We start from the raw sequence: 19,594 nt of genomic DNA on the forward strand, positions 1-19,594 counted from the left end.
GGAAGTAGCACAGTCTACTGAGGAAATACCAGTGTCTGGCTTGCTTCTTGTTCTGTTTTGTAGGGATCCAACACTGGCCAATGCGGGGGGACAGGGTATCTGCCTGGATGTGATGGACCTTTAGTCTTCCCAGTACAGCCTTCCTTATGTAGCTCCATGCAGCACACCATAGCACTGTGCTCTTTCTGCTGTGTGTTTTCATATTCTGTTTTAAAAATAACAAGACATCTCTTAACATTCAGGATACAGTTTTCCACTCTGAAGCACCACAACAGTCTTTTTAAAGCAACTCTAGGAAGGGTGTTAACTTGATCAATGCTGTGCAGGAAGGAAAGCTCTTTCCTACTATTTTTTCAGCATGACTTTCACTGACATGATCAGGCTGGGAAAAGACTTATTGGCTGACAGCCCAGGACAGCCATGCAGTATCTCTAGTCATCTGGAACTCAAACTACTCTGCCCAAGGGAGAACCATAACATAAAAACAATTTAGGTTACATGCTGAGTCTTATAAACATTGTTCAGTTTTTGAAAAATAGTTTAAATACTATTTATGTGCATTTGCTATGCACAGGTTTGGTTATTCTTTCAAATGTCAAGTAAGGAAGGCTGGGAGGGCTTTTACTTATCTTTACTGTAGATGGTTTTCAAAACTCTTGGAGGTTTTTAGAAATATGGGGAGGGGAACTTTCTCTCTTCTCAAAAAATTAAGAGCTTAGCTTCTCCTAAGTGTTGGCTATAATTAATTTATATATAGAAAATGTTTACTTTTTGGCCCGTTCAGGAAGCATAGAGTCATAGAAATACTGGTTGGAGCAGCCTTCCAGAGGCCTTGAGGTCCCCCTCCCACACAACATGAAACCATCACCAGCACCAACTCAGGGAAGACTTGGCTTCATTTGGCTGGGTGGCAAAACCCCTGAGGACAGAGTTTCCGCAGCCTCCCTGATGACCTGCGCAAGGCTGTGCTTCTGTTCTAGAGACTTCTTCCTCCTCTCCAGTCTGAATCCTCCACACTGCTCTTTGTGGCTGTTTTTCCCTCATGTTGCCTGTCGCTGCTTCCCAGAGTTTGCACTGTTACCATCTCGCCTCCCCAGTGTATCTCTCTGGGACCGAAGTGCAAGGACCAATCTATGTGTGTGAAACTGCACAGTGGGAGCCTTAGCTTGTAGCTGTATTCATCTGTTGAATTTTCAGTTGTATTGTGACACGAGAAGGAAAGCCCAGAGTTTTCCCAACAGTTCCAAGCTGGTGCTAAAATGTATTAACCACAGTGCTTTTGCAAGTCTGTGGGGTTTCCTCTCTCTTTTTGAAGCTGAGCATCGCTGGCCTCACTCTGTTGCTACCTTTTTTTGTGTAAAAGAACTCTCAGAGGAATCTCTTCTGTCAGCATGTGCAGCTCTAATCATTTGAGATAAAGCAACATGAATCCAGAATGTAAGCTTCACTTCAAAAATATTGTTTCTCCACTCTCAATTGAAGATCTGAACTTGGGATGTGTCTATTGCCACTTGTTCTTCTGCTAAGTCTTAACATTCCAGCACACCTTGCAACAAGCCTGAAATTGTTATTTTAGGAAGGTTACTATGGTTCCTTTATGATTCCTTTATTCCATGAACTGGTATTTGTCAGGCTGAGTAGCTTTATGCTCTTTGCAGTGGCTGATCCATCGTAGCATAGAGTAGCCCCTCTTGCACATAGCTTGATTGTTCTTCTGCAGCTTGCTGTTGCTGACATTGTTGGTTATTTGGCTGCATCGTCATTTTTAATTGAGTTGTGGTTTTCGCTTTCTTCATGTGATGTGCCTTGTGCTGTAACTATTCCTGTGGTGCTTTCCTTGTAGGCCTTGCTGAGACCAGGACGAATAGACAGAATTATCTACGTGCCCTTGCCAGATGCAGCCACTCGTGGGGAGATCTTCAAGCTTCAGTTTCGGTCCATGCCAGTCAATGAAGAAGTCTGTTTAGCAGAGCTTGTTCAGCACACACAGAAGTACTCAGGAGCAGAGGTAAAACTTTTTGACTGATAATGGCCTTGGGATCAATGCACAAAACTTTAGTTTTTAAGTTGAAATCAAGTATCATCCAGTTTTTGAGTCTTCCCAAAGTGGTGGTGAATTCTAAATGTTTGAGAGGTTTCTGTGAGCCTTAGTGTGATCATGAGTGGCTTCATGAAGGATACTGCCAGGAGGAGTGGAGTGATGTGTGGGCAAATGCCCCTGGACTGCCCAGACAGTTCACCTGGGTGTCCCCACATCCCTAGATATCTTTTGTATCTAAGATTGTGACATCAAACGGCGAGAAGAGAGACAAAGTTATGAGACAGCATAAGGGAATTGCAAGGGAAGTCACTGGTCACTTTGAAGCTCATATTTTCCTATTCCGTATAATCAAGACCTCACAGCAGCTCTTATTGTTCTAGCTCATTGCTATTAGTTAGGCAGCTTCTGACAATGGACGTCAGACAATTATTTCCTGTCCTGGGTAGAAGGAGAAGCTTTTTCAGATGCTGCTGCCTGGCAGTTATAATAAGCATTGGTACGTTAGTGGTCACCACTGCTCCCTGAATATTATTCATGTCAGTGTCTCATGAAAGGATATTTCATTCTTTCCTCATTTTGATGACTTGAAAGTAATTATATTACTTCAGAAATTCAAAGAATGTTATTAAGGTTGCCAATTTGAGCTCTTAAAAGGTATAACATACCAGAATTAAAATTTCCACGTTTCTGTAGCCAGTCCTAGTGTATGCATTTATCACACCATCTTTAATTACAGTCACCCTCCGCTTTTTCCGTAGCAGAGTGGAAAATGTGACGTACTTGCCTCCGCTCCCTCATCTTTCTGTGTGCTCTTTGCAAGGGCAGGAAAATAAGATAAACATTTGTCCTGGTCCAAAAGCAATGGTGGCTGTGGACTACTGGTGTGAAATCCTATAATGCTGAAGGCCCTTCTTGAGTGACTGGTCATTGGATATGCTCCTGGGCAAGACTTTTGCTTATTTAACTATCACTTAGATGCTGGTGTGATGTAAAATGCTGCAATGCTTACCAGTAACCTCTGGCTGGTGAGGGCACTACTCTGAGTGCTCCAAGCCCAAGGGATGGGGTCAGACCTTGCCATACGCAGCAGCAGTGTCTGGGCTATCTTCCAGGCTCATTCCGGGAAGCTGTGTCAACGGCGGACACCAAAGTCATACCCACAAGAGCTTTCCTCCTCCACAGCGCAGGACAAACTGTGCTCTGGGAAAGAATGAATGAAAGCTGCATAGTGAGCAAAGCTGGTTGGTGTAGCACATCATTTTGCTGCACAGTGTGGGATCTCATAATGAAAAAAAACCCAATAATGTAAAGGATTGCAGGGTTTAATGTTGGTCTGGAAAACTGTCACAGCTCCACTGCCCCCAGTCTTCGAAGTTGTGTCTTGAAAAGGTACCATGTTTTTACCTGGATGTGAGTGATTTCTGTTGCCCTGGGAAAATTTATCTGCCTCTGTCTGAGTTACAATCCTCCAAAAACATAAATATAAACATGTCTTTTGTTGTGTATGGAAACTGTCTTCTTACCAGGCAACAACTGTAATGCTTGTGTTTCTGAAATTCCAAGCATATGGGGATTTCCTTTGGATCTGGATCAGCTGAGGCTCTAGCGGTGAATTCCTGTGCCTGGTTGATAATGAGACGCAAATGTCTTGGTGCTGGCTTTGTACAGAACCAAAAATAAGTTAATGGGTCAATGAGTGCAGCTACAGACCAGTTGCAGGAAAAAAAAAGGCTGCCTGTTTCTAATACAGCATTTCTAGTGAATTTGGTTCTTTTGCACCATTCAAGGAATTCTAATAACTGGGATGTAAAGAGTAGATACAAAAAAGGCCTCAGTCAGTGTTCCTTGGAAGAATATATAAAAAGTCCTGACAGTTGGCACGCACAGTGGCCAGTTTCATTAAAGCCTTTTCTTCATAGTGTCTCCAGCTTCCCAGCTTTACAAATAGTTTCCGCTGCTGAATGGCAAGTTCCCATTCCTCTGTTCTGCCCTTTGTTTAGAAAAAGAAATGGAAAATGCTTGGGGTTGTGACTAGAAGCTGCTGTGTGAATAGGGAGCTGCGTGTAGTGATGCGTTGAATCATCCCGACATGAGCTGAATAAACAGCGAGTAAAGTGGGGAGTTCAGCGTGCATCTGGCTTCCAGCTTGGCCTTTTTTCAGATCAGATAGTTGTATCTCTTTGCCTGGCACCACTTATGACCAGTTAGTTCTATTCACCTGCTATATGTACGGTTCTCTTAATGAGTACCTTTAAAGAGGTATCAAAATCCCACTGTTTCATGTGAGAGAAGATAATTTATGAGGGTCAATTACAATTTCCTTCTCTTATGTGTAAGTGAAGATTAATGTAAAAAAAAAAAATAAGAGCATTAGAGAAGCAATTTCTATATAGTTAGCCTTTATTATGCTAATAATATAGATTAAACAAAGCCTCATTTTTCTAGAAATATTTGAGTCTGATCTTCATTTCCACGCCCTTCTGAAGTGTAGTGCTGTGCAGCAGCACTTGAGGCTTTTCTTCAGGGATGCTTCAGTAAATCAGGAAAGTAAGAAATTGTTCTTGGAAGTTTCTGAATAGCAAGGTTTGGCCTCAGAGCTGATGTTGACACCAAGATCATTCATTTCTCCCTCTAAGGCAACTTTTTTAGCTGCAGCTCTGCCCTGAAGGCATCTACCACTTCCTAGGACCACCTCAGCCTCTTTTTAGCTGAGCTGGTGTGACTGAGCCAGTCACAGGGTAGGTCTGGACAGCGCTGCAGTAACCAGATGGCTCCTTGGCACTTGCATGCAGGTCAGCAAGTTTCACCGGTGTGGAGGAGCGCTCTGAGCTGCTCTAGTCTCTGCCTCCAGCTTGTTTTGCCTAGGAAATTTCTGCTGAAGACCATGCCCAAGCACCTAACACCTGGCATAGTTCAGCAGGAGCCTGTGCTCTGCTTGCTTGCACCTCCAGATGCTGTAGTGTTAGCAGGGAGCACTGGTATGCACGGAGGAGAACTCTTTAGTCTATGAAAGTAATGGAAGTGGTTAAAACAAGCACTCTGCTGCACTGAAACCTTTATAAGGTTTGCTGTAATTTTCCTGCATTTTACTTTGGGCAAAATTGCAGGAAATCCAACTTTTAAAATATTGGTAACTTTTTTTAATGGTTTTATGTAGTTGAGATATCTTGATTTGGAGATTGTTCACTTTGATTGTAACTTTTGCCAAGAGCATTTTCATTTTATTCCTTCATGCTGAGAGGTTTCATCTGTTTGAATTCTTGCTATGCTTTCTCTAAAATATAATTAATTAAAGATCCAGAAGTATTTAAAAGCAGTGTTTTAAAATGCAAGCAGTGTGAGTTCTTTGGCTCTCATTTGTTTGCTTTCATGATGCTGGTACAGCCAGCTTGCTGTAGGAAAGATGGACTTTCTGCAAGCTCAGGCACTCAACTTTTCTGATTTGGGGTTCAGATGAGGTTTTCATTAATTATTGGCTGCTCTGCTGTAATAGAAAACCACTAGAGTAAGGGACCTTCTTCGATTATCTGAGCCCCAGTCAGATTAGGGTTTTGCTAGAGTTTAGAAGGCAGTTGCAGACAGGGAGGTTTGGGGCAGAAACTGAAATCAAGTGTTGAGTTGGTTTGAGTTTAAAGTTGGTTAGAAGTAATGAAAAATTAAATATTCTGGATGTGATGACAATATTCTTAAGACAAGTGTGCTTATAAAAGTAAGCTAATGAGACTCAGTGCTTTCAAACTGGTGGAAAGCAGGTCATGGTGAAAGCAGAGGCTGGCATTGTTTCTATAGTATTATCAGTTTCCATGCTTACAGGACATAGTAGTAAAGTGGGAATCTGGGAACCTGTAAATCTTTCACTGGTTCTTAGTCAAAGCAGACTAGTTAATGTAAAAAATATCTTTCTCACTTTGCAATAACTCTCAATGGGAATGCAGTGGATGGAGAGGAAAAAAAGCAAGCCAATGAATTTTGCTCTGGCTGAAATGAGAGTGTGTTTGATGCCAAAAAGTATCTTTGTGGCAGCACACCGAGACAAATTAGCTAAAGCCTTTGACTCCTAAAATATGTATTCCAAAACATACATGTTTCTGTTTGCCAGATATTGACACATTTAAACTACAAACTGTAATAAAAAAATCACCCTGAGCAATCAAAACCTCCCCAAACTCCTTTCTTGTAGAGGAGGGTACCAACTGCAAAAGAAGTCAGCATGCTTTCCATTGCAGGTGTTCAGAAGGGCAAAGAATCTTTTAAGAGGTTGGGAAAAGTCTACTCTGTAGTAGAGAGTATCAACAATAAAGGTGGCAAAGGTCTTAGATACATGGGGAAGAAAGGACATTCAACAAATCAGGATGCATTATCTTCTTTACATCTAACTTTAAATGAAGGAAAAGATCTTCCAAACCTAAGAGAAAAGCTTCCTGTTTGACATTTTAAGGGTAATGGATCCAATCCTGTATGGTAGCTTAAAGGGAGACAGAGGCTTCTGAAAGGGAAGGTATCCAAAAAAAAGAAAGAAAGGAAAGGAAAACAGTGGCAATCATAAAGTGCTTTGTGTTGGAAGGGACCTTGAAAGATCATCTAGTCCAATCCCTCTGCAAGTGAGCAGGGAGGTGTAGATCAGGTTGCTCAGAGTCCCATCGAATCTGACCTGGAATGTTTCCAGGGATGGGGCATCTAGCAGTTCTGTGGGCAACCTGGGCCCCAATGTTTCACCACTCATTGTCAGGCTTTCATCCTTATAGCTAGTCTGAATCTCTCCTTTTTAGTGCACGTTCCTTTTATGCTTAGATGCAGTGTGTTCAATTCCCATTCAATTCCCATTGAATTCAGAGTTGCTCAACACATCATGCTTTGGGACTGGGCCCTCAGATTTTGGCCTTCTAAAATACCACCAAAAATGTGTATGCATCATCTGAAATGTATAACTTGAATTTGGTAGTTAAAGCATCTGTGGTTCAAATTACTCTGGCCATCCAGCAGGATGGTCTTCCCTTCTGAGAGTATTCTGCTTAGCTCCAGACCAGGATGTGGTATTAGAAGGAAATGCAGTTTTCAAAGTGAGGAACGCCATGAGATTGAAACCCATCAAGATTAAGGCCTCAGATGAACCTCTGAAGTTTCTCTTGGAAGGATGCACGGGATCTGTTAATTTATATCACTCATTGAGATGTGAACATTTTTGTGTGGGTGGGTGAGGAAAAGAAGCTCAGCCTTCATCCAATATGGGTAATGCGGGATCACCACCTTCCTACACACGTTTATCAGCACCGAGGATGTGTTTGGCACAGGTGGCTGGAAGGTGAGGAAATACCTGGCATTCAGAATGTTTTCCACATGTCAGTGTTTGGGATAAAGGAGATGAATCACCAGAAAGGAAATAACTAACTACACAGGACTTCCCATGGGATTTTGCTTACTGCTGGTCTCACAAGTACCTAGTACGTGCAGAATGTGCTTGGGCAGATTGGGAAGGAGGGCAGTGGCCGTGTCTGGGTAGTCGCTCGTTGGCATGGTGGTGCCAAGCCACCCTGAGTTTGTGGGGTTATGGCGCCTCTCCCCGCTCGCCTTTTTAGTCGCTTTGCAAAGCTCTGGTTCCCCTTGTGCGTTTTTCAGACACGGGGTGAGGGGTTTGTGGCCCCAAGTGGGATGATTTTCATCACGTCTTTTCTCAGCTGAGATCCACTAAAGTATTGTCTGCATTCACAGCACAGTTGGTATTTGTCATGTTTATGCAAAATGTTAAGGTTTGCTGTACAGGAGAGTGTTTGCACTGAAATTTATGCCTGGCTAGCTCATCTGGGAAAGAACATTTTATCCTTCAGGGAGATAATGATTTGCTAATAGTTTAATCAAGCAGTGGAGATTTAATGCATCTTGCTGAAGGGACATTAGCGTTTCTGAAAAGGTCAGACCCATTAACAGCTCAGGAGGATACAGTCAAATCTGCTTCCCAAGTAACTCAGACAGCAGTGATCCTCAGAGCAACTTGGGGAAAACACCAGAGGGAATTTGGATGAGCCCCTAAGTGAGCACCAAACAGTGCTGAGGTATAAAATTTCGTTGGCTTCTCAAACCTAAGAGTTTCTTTCTTCATACCTCCCAAAGAGCATTTTGATTCCTTAAATGCTGAAGCAAGGTGCAGGAACCTTGCAGCTCATTTCAGTACGGTTTCTTTCTTCCTGCCTGTGTCTCCATTAACTACTGTAATGGTGTCATCCACCCAGGTTCTATAAATGGCCACTTGTGTTTACTTTTGTCCTCCCCATGCCTTTGAATGGTTATTTCTGTTGGAGAAAGAACCTGCAATAGGACCATCACTTGTGTCAGGGTAAGCACTTTGCCATGAGCTTTTATAAACCAGCTACAGTTCCCCAAAGCAGCCAATGCCATGAGAGATTCCTGCATTTACTGGCAGCGCTGACTGTGCTGTTTGCTCCCTCCCCTGCCCTTGCCTTCCCTTTTCCATGTTAACCTTACACTCTGCTCTAGTGAGGCGACATCTGGAGTCCTGTGTCCAGTTCTGATCTCCCCAGTTCAAGAGAGACAGGGAACTATTGGAAAGAGTCCAGCAGAGGCTACAAAGACACTGAGGGAACTGGAGGATCTCCGTGAGGAGGAAAAGCTAAGACACCTGGGGCTGTTCAGCCTGGAGAACAGCCTGAGAGGGGATCTTCTTAATGTTGAGCAATATCTAAATGTTGGAGGGCAAGAGGATGCATGAGGCTGAGCTCTTTTCAGTGGTGTCCAGTGATAGGGCAGGGGGCAACAGGCACAAAATGGAACCCAGGAAGTTCCACCTAAACATAAAGAAAAAATTTCAGGGTGCCAGAGCACTGGAGCAGGCTGTCCAGAGAGGTTGTGGAGTCCTTCAGGGAAATTCCAAACCCACCTAGGTTTGATCCTGGGCAACCTGCTCTGGGTGACTGTGCTTTAGCATGGGAGGGTGGACAAGATGAACCCCAGAGGTCTCTTCCACCCTCCACCAGGCTGGGATTCAGTGATACCTTGCTTGCAGCAGTTACCAGGAGCTCCCCTTTCTTGAGGGAAGTGTTGCCAGCTCAGCAGGGGACTGTTGAGCTGTCACCAAACCATGGGCTTTATAAAAAGGAGGGACCTAGACTGATACTCTCTGAGCCAGCTTCACTTGCCCTCAGCTCTTGCCTGTGGCTTTGCTGCTTTATTGTCCTGGGTTGGGCTGTAATTCCCAGCAATGGAAAAACATGTTGCTCTTTAAAAGCAGATGGGAATTCATTCCTGAAGGAAAAAAATATGTCTCTTTAGGCTACTGCTATTGTTTTCTTTTAGTTTTATTTTTTGCCTGTGAGTTATTTCTAGCAACTTTTAATCTAATTCATTCTTCCTTTTTTTTCTTTTCTTTTTTTTTTTTTTTTTAATTCTTAATCAGCAGGGATTATTTTTTAATGTCTTAAAACACACATTTTCAACATACCAGTGATCCAAAAAAACAGGGGCATATAATGTTCAGAGTAAAAATTGCTTTTGCACTGATCAGGAAGGACCTGAAATGGTTGGTTTACCTCTGCCTTTTGAAGGATTTTTATGTATTACAACTGCTCATATCAGCTCAGAGTGGTAGGATTTGCTTTTGTGTTAAAAAAGATGAAAAGAAAAAAGAAATTAAGCACTTTTTCTTCACACTGGTCTGTTTTTCTAATTTAAACCTGTAGTGCTGGCACTTGATCTTGTAAGTTACGATGTGTCACAGAGTATGTGGTTAGAAGTGAGCTTGATGATTGGAGTTGGGCTCAACAGTACTCCCAAAGTGCAAGACAAGGCATGGAAATTAGAGAAAGTCACTAAAAAATCATTGCTGTTCACAGAGAATCAATTCTGGATCCTTCACTCCTATGCATCAGCTTCAGCACCAGATCCTCTATGCATACATGTTGCCATAAAAACTGTATATGTCTTAGTTAGCAAAAGATAGATCCAGTTTATTGTTTCATTTTTTTCATGAGGCTGCTGATTTATATGCCCCTTTTTTCATGAACAGGGGGAAAAGTAAATATTCTTGCATAGCCATTGCTGTTCTCATGCCCTGAAGATTAGCCAGTGTCTGACTGTCCTAAGTGGCTGTGACAGTTACTTTTAATAGTGTACAATGTCTGACTGTCAAACCTCAATGTTCAATTTATCTTCCTCTACATGTGTATACATTTTCCTCTTGGATATGCTGGGGATTTAAGAGGACTTTTCCATGGAAGTAGCACTGAAGCACAGTCTGGGGCATCAGCCTGGCTAGGATTGCTACAGAGTTCTCCCCACTTCTGCAGCCACATTTCTTTTCTGTCCTTGACAGGATCAGTCCTCCAAAACCACAAGTAGTTCTTGGACAGTGATACCAAGAGTAGTTCTGACTATTATCTTCATTGGCAGTGGGAATATTTTAATGTAGCACCTGAAGGCTAACTCAGATAGGATGTTTATATCTGATGAAACCATACAGAGGAACATCTTGTGCTGACCTACTTGTATTTCTGGGGCTGTGCCAGTTAAATTGCTGTCAAGGTGGAGGAAATGTTAATGAATGGCAGAGGAATAATAGAGGCCAGGTATAAAGGTTTTTTAGTCTCCCTGAATATTGTTGCTGTGAGAAAAGAATGTGTCTTTTAATGACAACATAACTGTTTACTCTTCATTGAACTGCAAAGATTGGAGAGGTGTGTGTGTGTCTGAATTAAAATAGTTGAACATGTGTTGGTATCCTTGTGTACATATAACATAGGATGTTTGCCTTTGGCAGGCATCAGCAGAGTAGCTGGGTTTGGTGCAAAAATTTGGAACCTAATAATGAACAATAAAATAATATCTGATATGCATGCCATTAGACTGTGACTATCCAGTATCCAGTTCTGGACCCCTTAGTTCAAGAAGGAACTCAGGGAAATGCTTGGAAGGGTCCAGCACAGAGCCACATAGATGATTAAGGGAGCAGAGCATTTGCCTTCTGAGGAATAGCTGAGGGAGGTGAATCTCTTCAGCCTGGACAAGAGGAGTCTAGAGAGATCACCTCATTGATGTTTATAAAGATGTTAAGGGCAGTGTCAGAAGGACAAAGCCAGGCTCTTCTTAGTGATGTCCAGTGGTAGGACAAGGGGCAATGGGTGCAAGCTGGAGCAGAGGAGGTTCCATATGAACAGAAGGAAAAACTTTTTCACTGTGAGGGGGACAGAGGCCTGGAGTAGGCTGCCCAGAGAGGTTGTGGAATCTCCTTCTCTGGAGACATTCAAAACCCACCTGGACGCATTCCTACGTGACCTACTCTAGGTGACTCTGCTCTGGTAGCAGGGTTGGACTGGATGATCTTTCGAGGTCCCTAACATTCTGTGATTCTGTGTGATAGTGAATTTTAAACTTAAAAGCTGTCATTTGTATAGAATATGCACAAACTATTTTGCTTTCCATTGCTTTTTCTTGTAACAGAAATACTGTTGCATTTGTGTCAAGTAAATGTTAAGTTTGCTTTGGGAGGGATGATCATTATTGATGAAGTATTTGGAGTTTTTCTTTCTTAACATCTTAATTAGGATATGGCTTAATACTTCCCATCTCTAAAAATGTGTAGGATCCACAAGCTTACACACTTCTTGTTATGCCATTAAGTTATTTGAGTTTGAAAAGACCCTTTGTTGTATTTCTTTCCACGAGATTTTTAATATGTATAACCTTATTTTTCTAAGTGCAATTTGTATGGGGGGAAGAAAATAGTTGAAATGTCTGCTTTTGTTTTGCTTGCCTTTCCACAAATTTTAGCAATAGCATTCTTGGAGTTGGAAGCTTTTAGGTGAGATCAAGCTGCTCAGCAGCAATTCTGAAACCGTTTGAAAAGTTGTCAGGAATTAAAATAGTCAGTGTTGCCGAATGTGGGAACAGGGAAGCTTCAAGTACTTGCAGCCAAGCCTACGTTGTCTGACAGGGAGGTTTTCATTCTTGCCCATGTAACTTCTGTTTTCACAGTGTGCCTGAGTACTGGCTGCTCATGAGCAGGAGAGCAGCAGTCCCATTGAAGAAGGCACTTTACTAGGAGCTTCCTTTCTGTTCTATATTAGAATCCTAACGAAGCTTTTGTATTGGCACCAAACTTTGGTCTTAGCATTCAAACCCTTGCCTGGAGAAGAAGCTGTCAAACAGCACTTCTTTGCACTACTGAGAAGCTGGTGGGTGCATGCACTACTGTAGCTCAGATTTTTGTCTATCAAAAATTGGAAGTTGTTATTTCCAAGTTATCTTTTATGGTTTCCCTTAAATACATATGGAAATGCATAAAGCTTTTAGAGATTGCCTTTGGCAAAAGGATTAGATGGTTATTGGCAGATGGAAACAGCACGGTGCAGATGGAAACTGAAGCAAGCGATTAGCTGCGTTAGAAGCAATTCCATGGACCGTTTGCTTTTTAATTAAACTTTTCCAAGCTATTGCCTACTTTTCAGATTAAGCTTTTTGTTTCCTGTCTTTGAGTGATGGAAACATCAAGGATGGTTGGGTAGAAAAACCCCCGCCTTTTTTAGGCCTTAGCCTCTGTAATTTGTTCATGGCATTGCGTGTATAGAAGTGAGCCATTGGATCTGGGTTGACCACTTGCAGTGGAAGAAAACAGAACAAAACCCAAGATGACTGCTATTACTAATTAGTCTTGACATCTCCATTGTCAGGGGAGGAGAACCAAGAGTGTTTTGCCCAGTTTAGAAGAGCTGCTTTGGATTTTGTTTCTTTGATGGTTTATTTTCTTACTTAGGGAAATGAGTGGTATGATTTCAGAGTAATTGACATCTAACAGATTGGCTTTGTAGGATTTGATACTTCAAACAAAGTAAATTTGTGATAAAATGGAACTATTACTATTGTACTTAACACCGATCCGTGAAACACACCATTGTTGGGAAGGGAGGTGGAAAACAGCAATCTGGTTTGTCTCGTATATTTTGGTCTTATTGTGCTTTTTACTGGGATAGACCAACTTTGTCTTTTTCCTGAACTGCTCCCAGTGAGCTCCCATTTCATGAGACAATGATGAAGAGGGCGTGGGGAGAAGAATGTACCCAGTCCACATTAGGCTCTGTGGCTATATGTGGCAGGACATTTCCAAGTGTTTGTGAATCCATCTTTCAATCTCTCTTCAGCCTTGCAAGGCATGTTTTTAATTGTTCAACCAAGAATGAAGGACCAAAGAAGCCAAGTGGCCGAGTTGTTGGGGGCTTTCCTTATGACAGGCAATGATTGAAGCTTGGATGTTCAGCACTGCCACACCACCAGAAGCAAGCAGAGAAAAAAAAAAGAAACAATCCAAAGCTCTACTTGCATTTCTGCTTAGCTCTGCAAGTTGGAGTTGTGGCTGCATATTTGCAAGAGAAGTGTTTTGGGGAGCTCCCTTGCCCGGAAGGTTGTAGGGATGCAGGCTCATTGCAAACTCTTATAATCAGACTTTCTACCAGCTTATGGGATCTTGCCATTTTTGTGGTCATTTTTATGTACTTATGTGTTACATAAATCAGGGGAGGAATAAACCACACTCCTTTGTTAAAGAAACAAAATTTGCAAGCAAGAAAACGTGCTTGCTGATTTAGTGTAAACAGGAGGGAACAAAACTTTGCTTGATTTTTGACTTTCCTAGCTTAAGGCCTGAGGAGTTTCAAATAAGAGCTTTTAATATTCAAACTGTAAGCACTCATCATAATAAGATGTCAGCTCTCTTCTGAAGTGGAATATAATCAAAATCTTAAAAGCTGAAAGCTTAATCTCTAACATTCCTTGCTACTAAACTTTCAAAAGTATTTGTGAGCTCTGTGAACTCAAGGAAGGCAAACCTGTGATTTGGGGGGATTTTAAGAGTATCTCTTATGTCATTATATGTATTTTTTAAATATATATATATATACACACACACAATATATATGTGTGTGTGTGTGTATCCCTTTCCTGTTTATTATATGCCTCAAGTATTTACAGAAAACAAAGTCTATAAAATTATCTATCCAGAAAGTAATCTGTTCTTTCTTTCCCTCTTTTACACTTTTTGCACTCATGAGCTACAAAGATTAAAAAAATATATTTTGATGCTCACTGGTTTCTTTCTTTATAAAAAAAAAAATCATCCCTATTTTGTCCTCATTAACCCTTGTTTATTAATAAGAGCAGGAAAAAGAATAAAAAAACCCAGTATTTAATTAATTTGTCTTCTGTCAGTGCTTGGAAGTTGGAGGAAGAAAGTGAACTTGAGAATTTCGACAGTCTCTTACCCTAGGCTAATTGTTTACCATTAAAAAGAGCTTGCATGCAGGAGGGAGTGTTATGTTTTGGACTTACTTCCTTGTAACTCATAAATCTTGGCTGTATAAATGTTCAGTCATTAATTAAGGCTTTCAAATTAATCTGTTTCCTGACTGGACTTGGCTGGTTTTGCATAGAGCAAGGCTGTTGCCCAACTTCCCAGTTTAGGAGTGCTCTCAGATGTGTGATATGGAAGCACAATGTTTGTTGTGGAGAGTGAATGAAGAGCACGTATGGAGGGAGGGGAAGGCATTTTGTCATTGACATGTGCAGGAAACAGGGTGATGGTATCAAGATGGTTTTATGTACTCTAATTGCTTCCTTTACTTCAAACAATGGCCCAAAATGCCTATTTTGTATTGATCAACATCAGTCCCAAGCAAACTACTTTTCTTTTCTCTCATTATTCTAGCATAGTTGTTCTGTCTTTGCAAGTCAGCCAGTTTACTCAGGATGATATGGAAATGCAGCTAGAGAGTCTCTTTTATGATGAAAAAAGATTTCCACTTGGTAGAGACTTTAAAAAAATAATTGGTAATGGTAGCACTCAGGTAGTTATCATTGCATTCATTTGATCTGCTCATATAGTAGCATGGTGTTCATCTGGAGTTTGTCTCCTGCTTGTGTTAGTCTTTCTTTACAGATGCGTGTGTGTGTAGATACATACATACATACATATGTATGTATGTGTGTGTGTAGATACATACATACATACATACATATATATATATATATATGCGTCCTTTCTTGCTTACAAAGCCATACAGGAGGTTTCATTATATATTTAATTATTCCTCTAATATTTAGGATCTTCAGAAATAAATATTTGGGTGATTATGTTTACCATAAACATTGTACTATAAATGTCCCTTTTGTCTTTAGCACTTAATTATACACAAGTCTGTTGCAGTGTTGAAAGTGAGTCTACTTCCTCTTCCTCTGCAGTGAACGTCCCCTAGCTCATGCAATGAATTTGCTGTTGAAGGTAGCAAAAGCTATAAATGGAGTATCCAGCAAGAAATGGTATTTTAAAACTAGGTAACTTGGTAGTCCAGGAGATGTACTACATTTTGGAGCTACATCAAACCAAAAATGTTCTGATTATCTGGGTTCCAGTTGACTGGATGTGTATTGCTGCAGTCAGTGTCCTTGCATTTCTGCATGTGAAATGGATTTCATAACTCATTTGCAAGGTTTGTATTCAAAGTTGTCTAATTTGTACATGAAACTTGAAAGTGAACAAAAAAGATCTCTTGGAAGCTCTTTACAGACTTGGTGTTCAATCTATGAAAGCATGTTACTGTCATGAAGGTGCAGAGGCACAGCACAGTGCTAATTGATGTACCTTTTACCATGGAACAAAAAAACAATCCACAATATGTGCTCACAAATCAGTGATCTACCATAAGCATATTTGTCCCTACTTTCAGGTACGTGTTGCACCGAGGAAGATATTTGTTTCTTAATGACTAATTAGAAATTGGTCTGACCAAGTTTCAAAGTCTGAGTTTGAAATCTGAATTTAACTTTCTGCAGAATTTCATCACCTTTATCACTTCAACCAAAGCCAAACTGTTAATACCTTCTCATTTCTAGCCCAAAGTTTAGAGTGTTACCCTACAGCATTTCAAAGTCATGTGCATCAAAAATTCCCTGAAACAAACAGGATGATTTAACGCACTTACAATCAAATACGTGTTTGAGCTTGTTAAATCCAAGGATTATTTCTTTAATTCCTAAATATTAAAATGTCATCTAGTTTAATGTACAGTATTAATTAGATAGCAGGATGGCTGTCATTTATGTGCCTGTGTTTTCCTAACAGTTCGCTTCTGCCAAGCCAGCTGATGTATGAACTACCCGATGCTGCTTTAGAATCATTTGTGTTATTAGATTTTGATAGAGCAAAATGATTTTTCCATGACTGAGAAAACCCCTTGTGTTTTAATGGGATCAAAGAGAAGACCTGTTCTGGGTGTCAGTTAGTCCCCAGTTACGCCATTGTAAATGTTTGCAGGTCTTTCAGTATTGTTTTTTACAGATTCCTAATATAAGATATGACTGTATGTGCTTGTGAGGAGCCCAGATGAATCCCTGTCCTTTTAATGGTGTTTTGAAATTGAGTACAACTCAGTGTGGCCTCAGAGCTACTGCAGGTATGGTAAAGAGCAGACTGACTTTTAAAAACATATCTGCCACCCTTATCATGTCTCTTTGAAGCAACAAACTCTTAATAGCTCCATCTGTAGCAATGGGCTAGTAGAGATGCAGCATCAAAGGTGTGCAGGCAGGGAGGGACCCACTGAGTCGGGCAAGCAGTGGAAGTCCAGGTGAGCCCATGGTGTAATGTAGAAGCACAACGTGGAGCATGATAGGAAGGCTTGCTGAATTCTAAAACAGCATTAAGAAACTGTGGTGATAAATCTGTCTTCTGCCACTCCACATTTCATTGGAAACAGTCCTGGACTTGCTGCAAGATAGGTTGGATTGTCTCATTAGTTTCTTATTTCTTGTGAATTTGATAAATCATTTAACACATCATATTTGGTAATAAGCAAACCATATTTCAAAGGCTGAAATTATGCCTGTGTGACAGTCATAATTTGAATTCTGTTGTTACATAAGACTGGGAAGGCATTTGGTGTTGTATTTAGTGGTATCTATGTGCTGCCTAAGTAACAGAACAAATTACAATTTGCTGTACTTCTTGCCATGTCCGAAGTAAGACTGGTTTTGCAGTATGCAGATTCAAATTCAGGAACTACATTCAAAATGCCTCTGGGGCATTATTACAAATCGTGTCTTTCGCAGCCTTCACATTCATTTTGATACTTGGCTCCTGTGGGATGTTATCAGTAGGTTGCATCAAGCCTTTATAGAATGGCTGGTGCTGGTTTCACTGCTGTTCTGATACCGTAGCACTGAAAGAAAGACTTGGAAAACACGGCAAGGAGGCTTAGAAATTTGTTAAACAGAACAAAAAGGGTGGGGGGGTGGGAGGGGGGGAGGGAGGGGGAGCGGGGAAGTGCAGCAGAAGTAGTTCAACCTATTTTTGTAAGTGCTTAAAAATGCTGGCTTGACAAGGGTAAAGAGGGTCAGTTAATGTAGGTGCTGAGAGCCATGGCCAGTGATAGCTTCCTGGACTGCAGGAGCGACTGTATTAATCTGGCAGTCCTGGGGGGCTTGTTAAGCTTTTCCTAAGGAGCCACTGCAGAGACCCGTGGAGTATCCTCTTGTGATCATTGCACATGCTGTGATTTCTCAAGGTGAACAAAATGTTACTGGTGTTAAAATGATAAACCTAGTCCAGCCCTAGACCAGGATCCATGCAGAACAGGTTGTTCCCTGTGAGTCGGAACAACACTGATAACGTTTGGCAGGAAGAACAAACATATGTTCATATGTGCATGATGATAACAGAGGGAGTCTATTCTGGGGCTCCTATTTGACACTGATAATTCATCCTTGGTTTGGGGATGATTCCTCAAAGGATTTTCCTCCAGTGAATGGTGTTTCTTGAAAGTGTCTCATTTTTTTAAACAGAGCTTTTAGTCCCTTCGTTTTACCATTTGAAACCCAGCACTTGTATTGTACTGAAGTTTAGCCTGCCAGGACTTCGTAGCACCAGATCTTTTTCATTTGGTTTTTTGGGGTTTGTTTCCTCTTAATTCATATGCAACATTTAAGGAAAGCTCAATTAACCCCAGCATGCAGGGATAGGAAACAGTGCTTAGCAATTGAGCTTGGAGAAAAGGGGTGACCTCGCTAATGTTTATAAATGTGTAAAGGGTGAGTGCTGAGAGAATGGAGTCAGGCTCTGCTTGGTGATACCCAATGACAGGACAAGGGGCAATGGGTGGAAGTTGAGGCATAGGAGTCCCATGGAAACATGAGGAAAACTTTTTTCACTGTGAGGGTGAGAGAACACTGGAACAGGCTCCCCAGGGGGTCGTGGAGTCTCCCTCTCTGGAGGTATTCAAAAGCCACCTGGATGGGTTCCTGTGTGACCTACTCTAGGTGATCCTGCTCTGGCGGGGGTTTGGACTAGATGATCTTTCAAGGTCCCTTCCAGCCCCTAACATTCTGTGATTCTGTGACAAATTATCTCCATTCATACAGAAGTGATTTTATTACCAAAATCCCCTTTTTAATTTATTTTTTGGAGGAGTTTGGAGGCTTGGAAAAGAAGGGCAGGCACAGGCTGTGTAAAAAAAAAATGTGAAGGGAGTGAAAATGCTTCCATGGATCTGGAAAACAGAACTATAATGAGCTATCTCTGTTTCTCCATGGAGCTGAAGCTGTGGTCCTGCTCTTAAAACTCCTTGGCAGAGTCAGAGTTTAAATTTCAGCTTATGAGGTGTGCAAAGCTTGGAAGAGCTGTGCAAGCTGAATCCTGTTCTCCAGGTGTAAACATAGGACCAGGCTGGTCCTGGATATGAAGGCCAGCCTTTTTGTACTGTTTTTTATTAAAATATTTTGTTACTTCTGCTGCAAATTAACATCGGTTTGAACATTTTCTCTCTTAAGTATTGTTCAGTCTTCCTCATTAAAAAAACATTTCCTCGATAATGATGGGTTCCATATGTAGATGTACTACATATGTAAAATGATCCACATTAATATAAGCAATCACACATGAAAATGTGTTATTTTGCTTTTCACCGTGTAATGACTCTTCCTGCTCTAGCCTTCTGCCCTAAAAACAAGCAGAACAACAAGAAAAGCCACTGAAAGGAAATTTGCAGTTTTAAATAATTTTCCAGAGATCACGTTTTCCAAGTTCAAGAGGAGCTGGCAAAGGAGCTGGCCGGCAGAGATTGATCACTGACAGTTCCAGGAACAGCCTGGTCGGCACCGCGGGCTTGCGTGTGCCTGACAGCGAGAGTGCGCACAGGCCTCGGGTCGGGAGAGCTGCTCGCCATCGGCTTCACTTCACAGAGGAGGGCAAGTCCCTCCTCCTTCAGCATCCTTTATGCTGACAAGCAGGAGACTTCCTCAGGTAAACCGTCGCTTGAGTGTTTTGCTGAGCTGCAATGCTGTTGTGAGATGGAAAGGCTTCATGGTACCTCACACACCATCTCAGGAACATATGGGGAAAGCATTTCTTACAAAGCAGCAAAGCAAAACTCCTCTCCTTTGTAGAGGGTTACAACAGTATTCCAATATCTGTCATAATTTCCACCATAAGAAGGACACAGAGCTGTTGGAGTGAGTCCAGAGGAGGGCCACAAAGATGATCCAAGGGCTGGAGCACCTCTGCTA

The 19,594-nt window shown here is 41.5% G+C and overlaps 1 protein-coding gene across 1 annotated transcript in view; it reads left to right on the forward strand.

Annotated features, from left to right (window-relative positions):
• SPATA5 (spermatogenesis associated 5) overlaps positions 1-19,594 on the forward strand; it is a 188,936-nt gene that overhangs the window by 148,192 nt on the left and 21,150 nt on the right. The window contains 1 exon segment of the mRNA XM_054172512.1: positions 1,844-2,008. Coding sequence (XP_054028487.1) covers positions 1,844-2,008 — 165 coding nt within the window.

The sequence above is a fragment of the Dryobates pubescens genome, chromosome 24 (genome assembly GCF_014839835.1).
Source record: "Dryobates pubescens isolate bDryPub1 chromosome 24, bDryPub1.pri, whole genome shotgun sequence".
Taxonomy (NCBI): Eukaryota; Metazoa; Chordata; class Aves; order Piciformes; family Picidae; genus Dryobates; species Dryobates pubescens.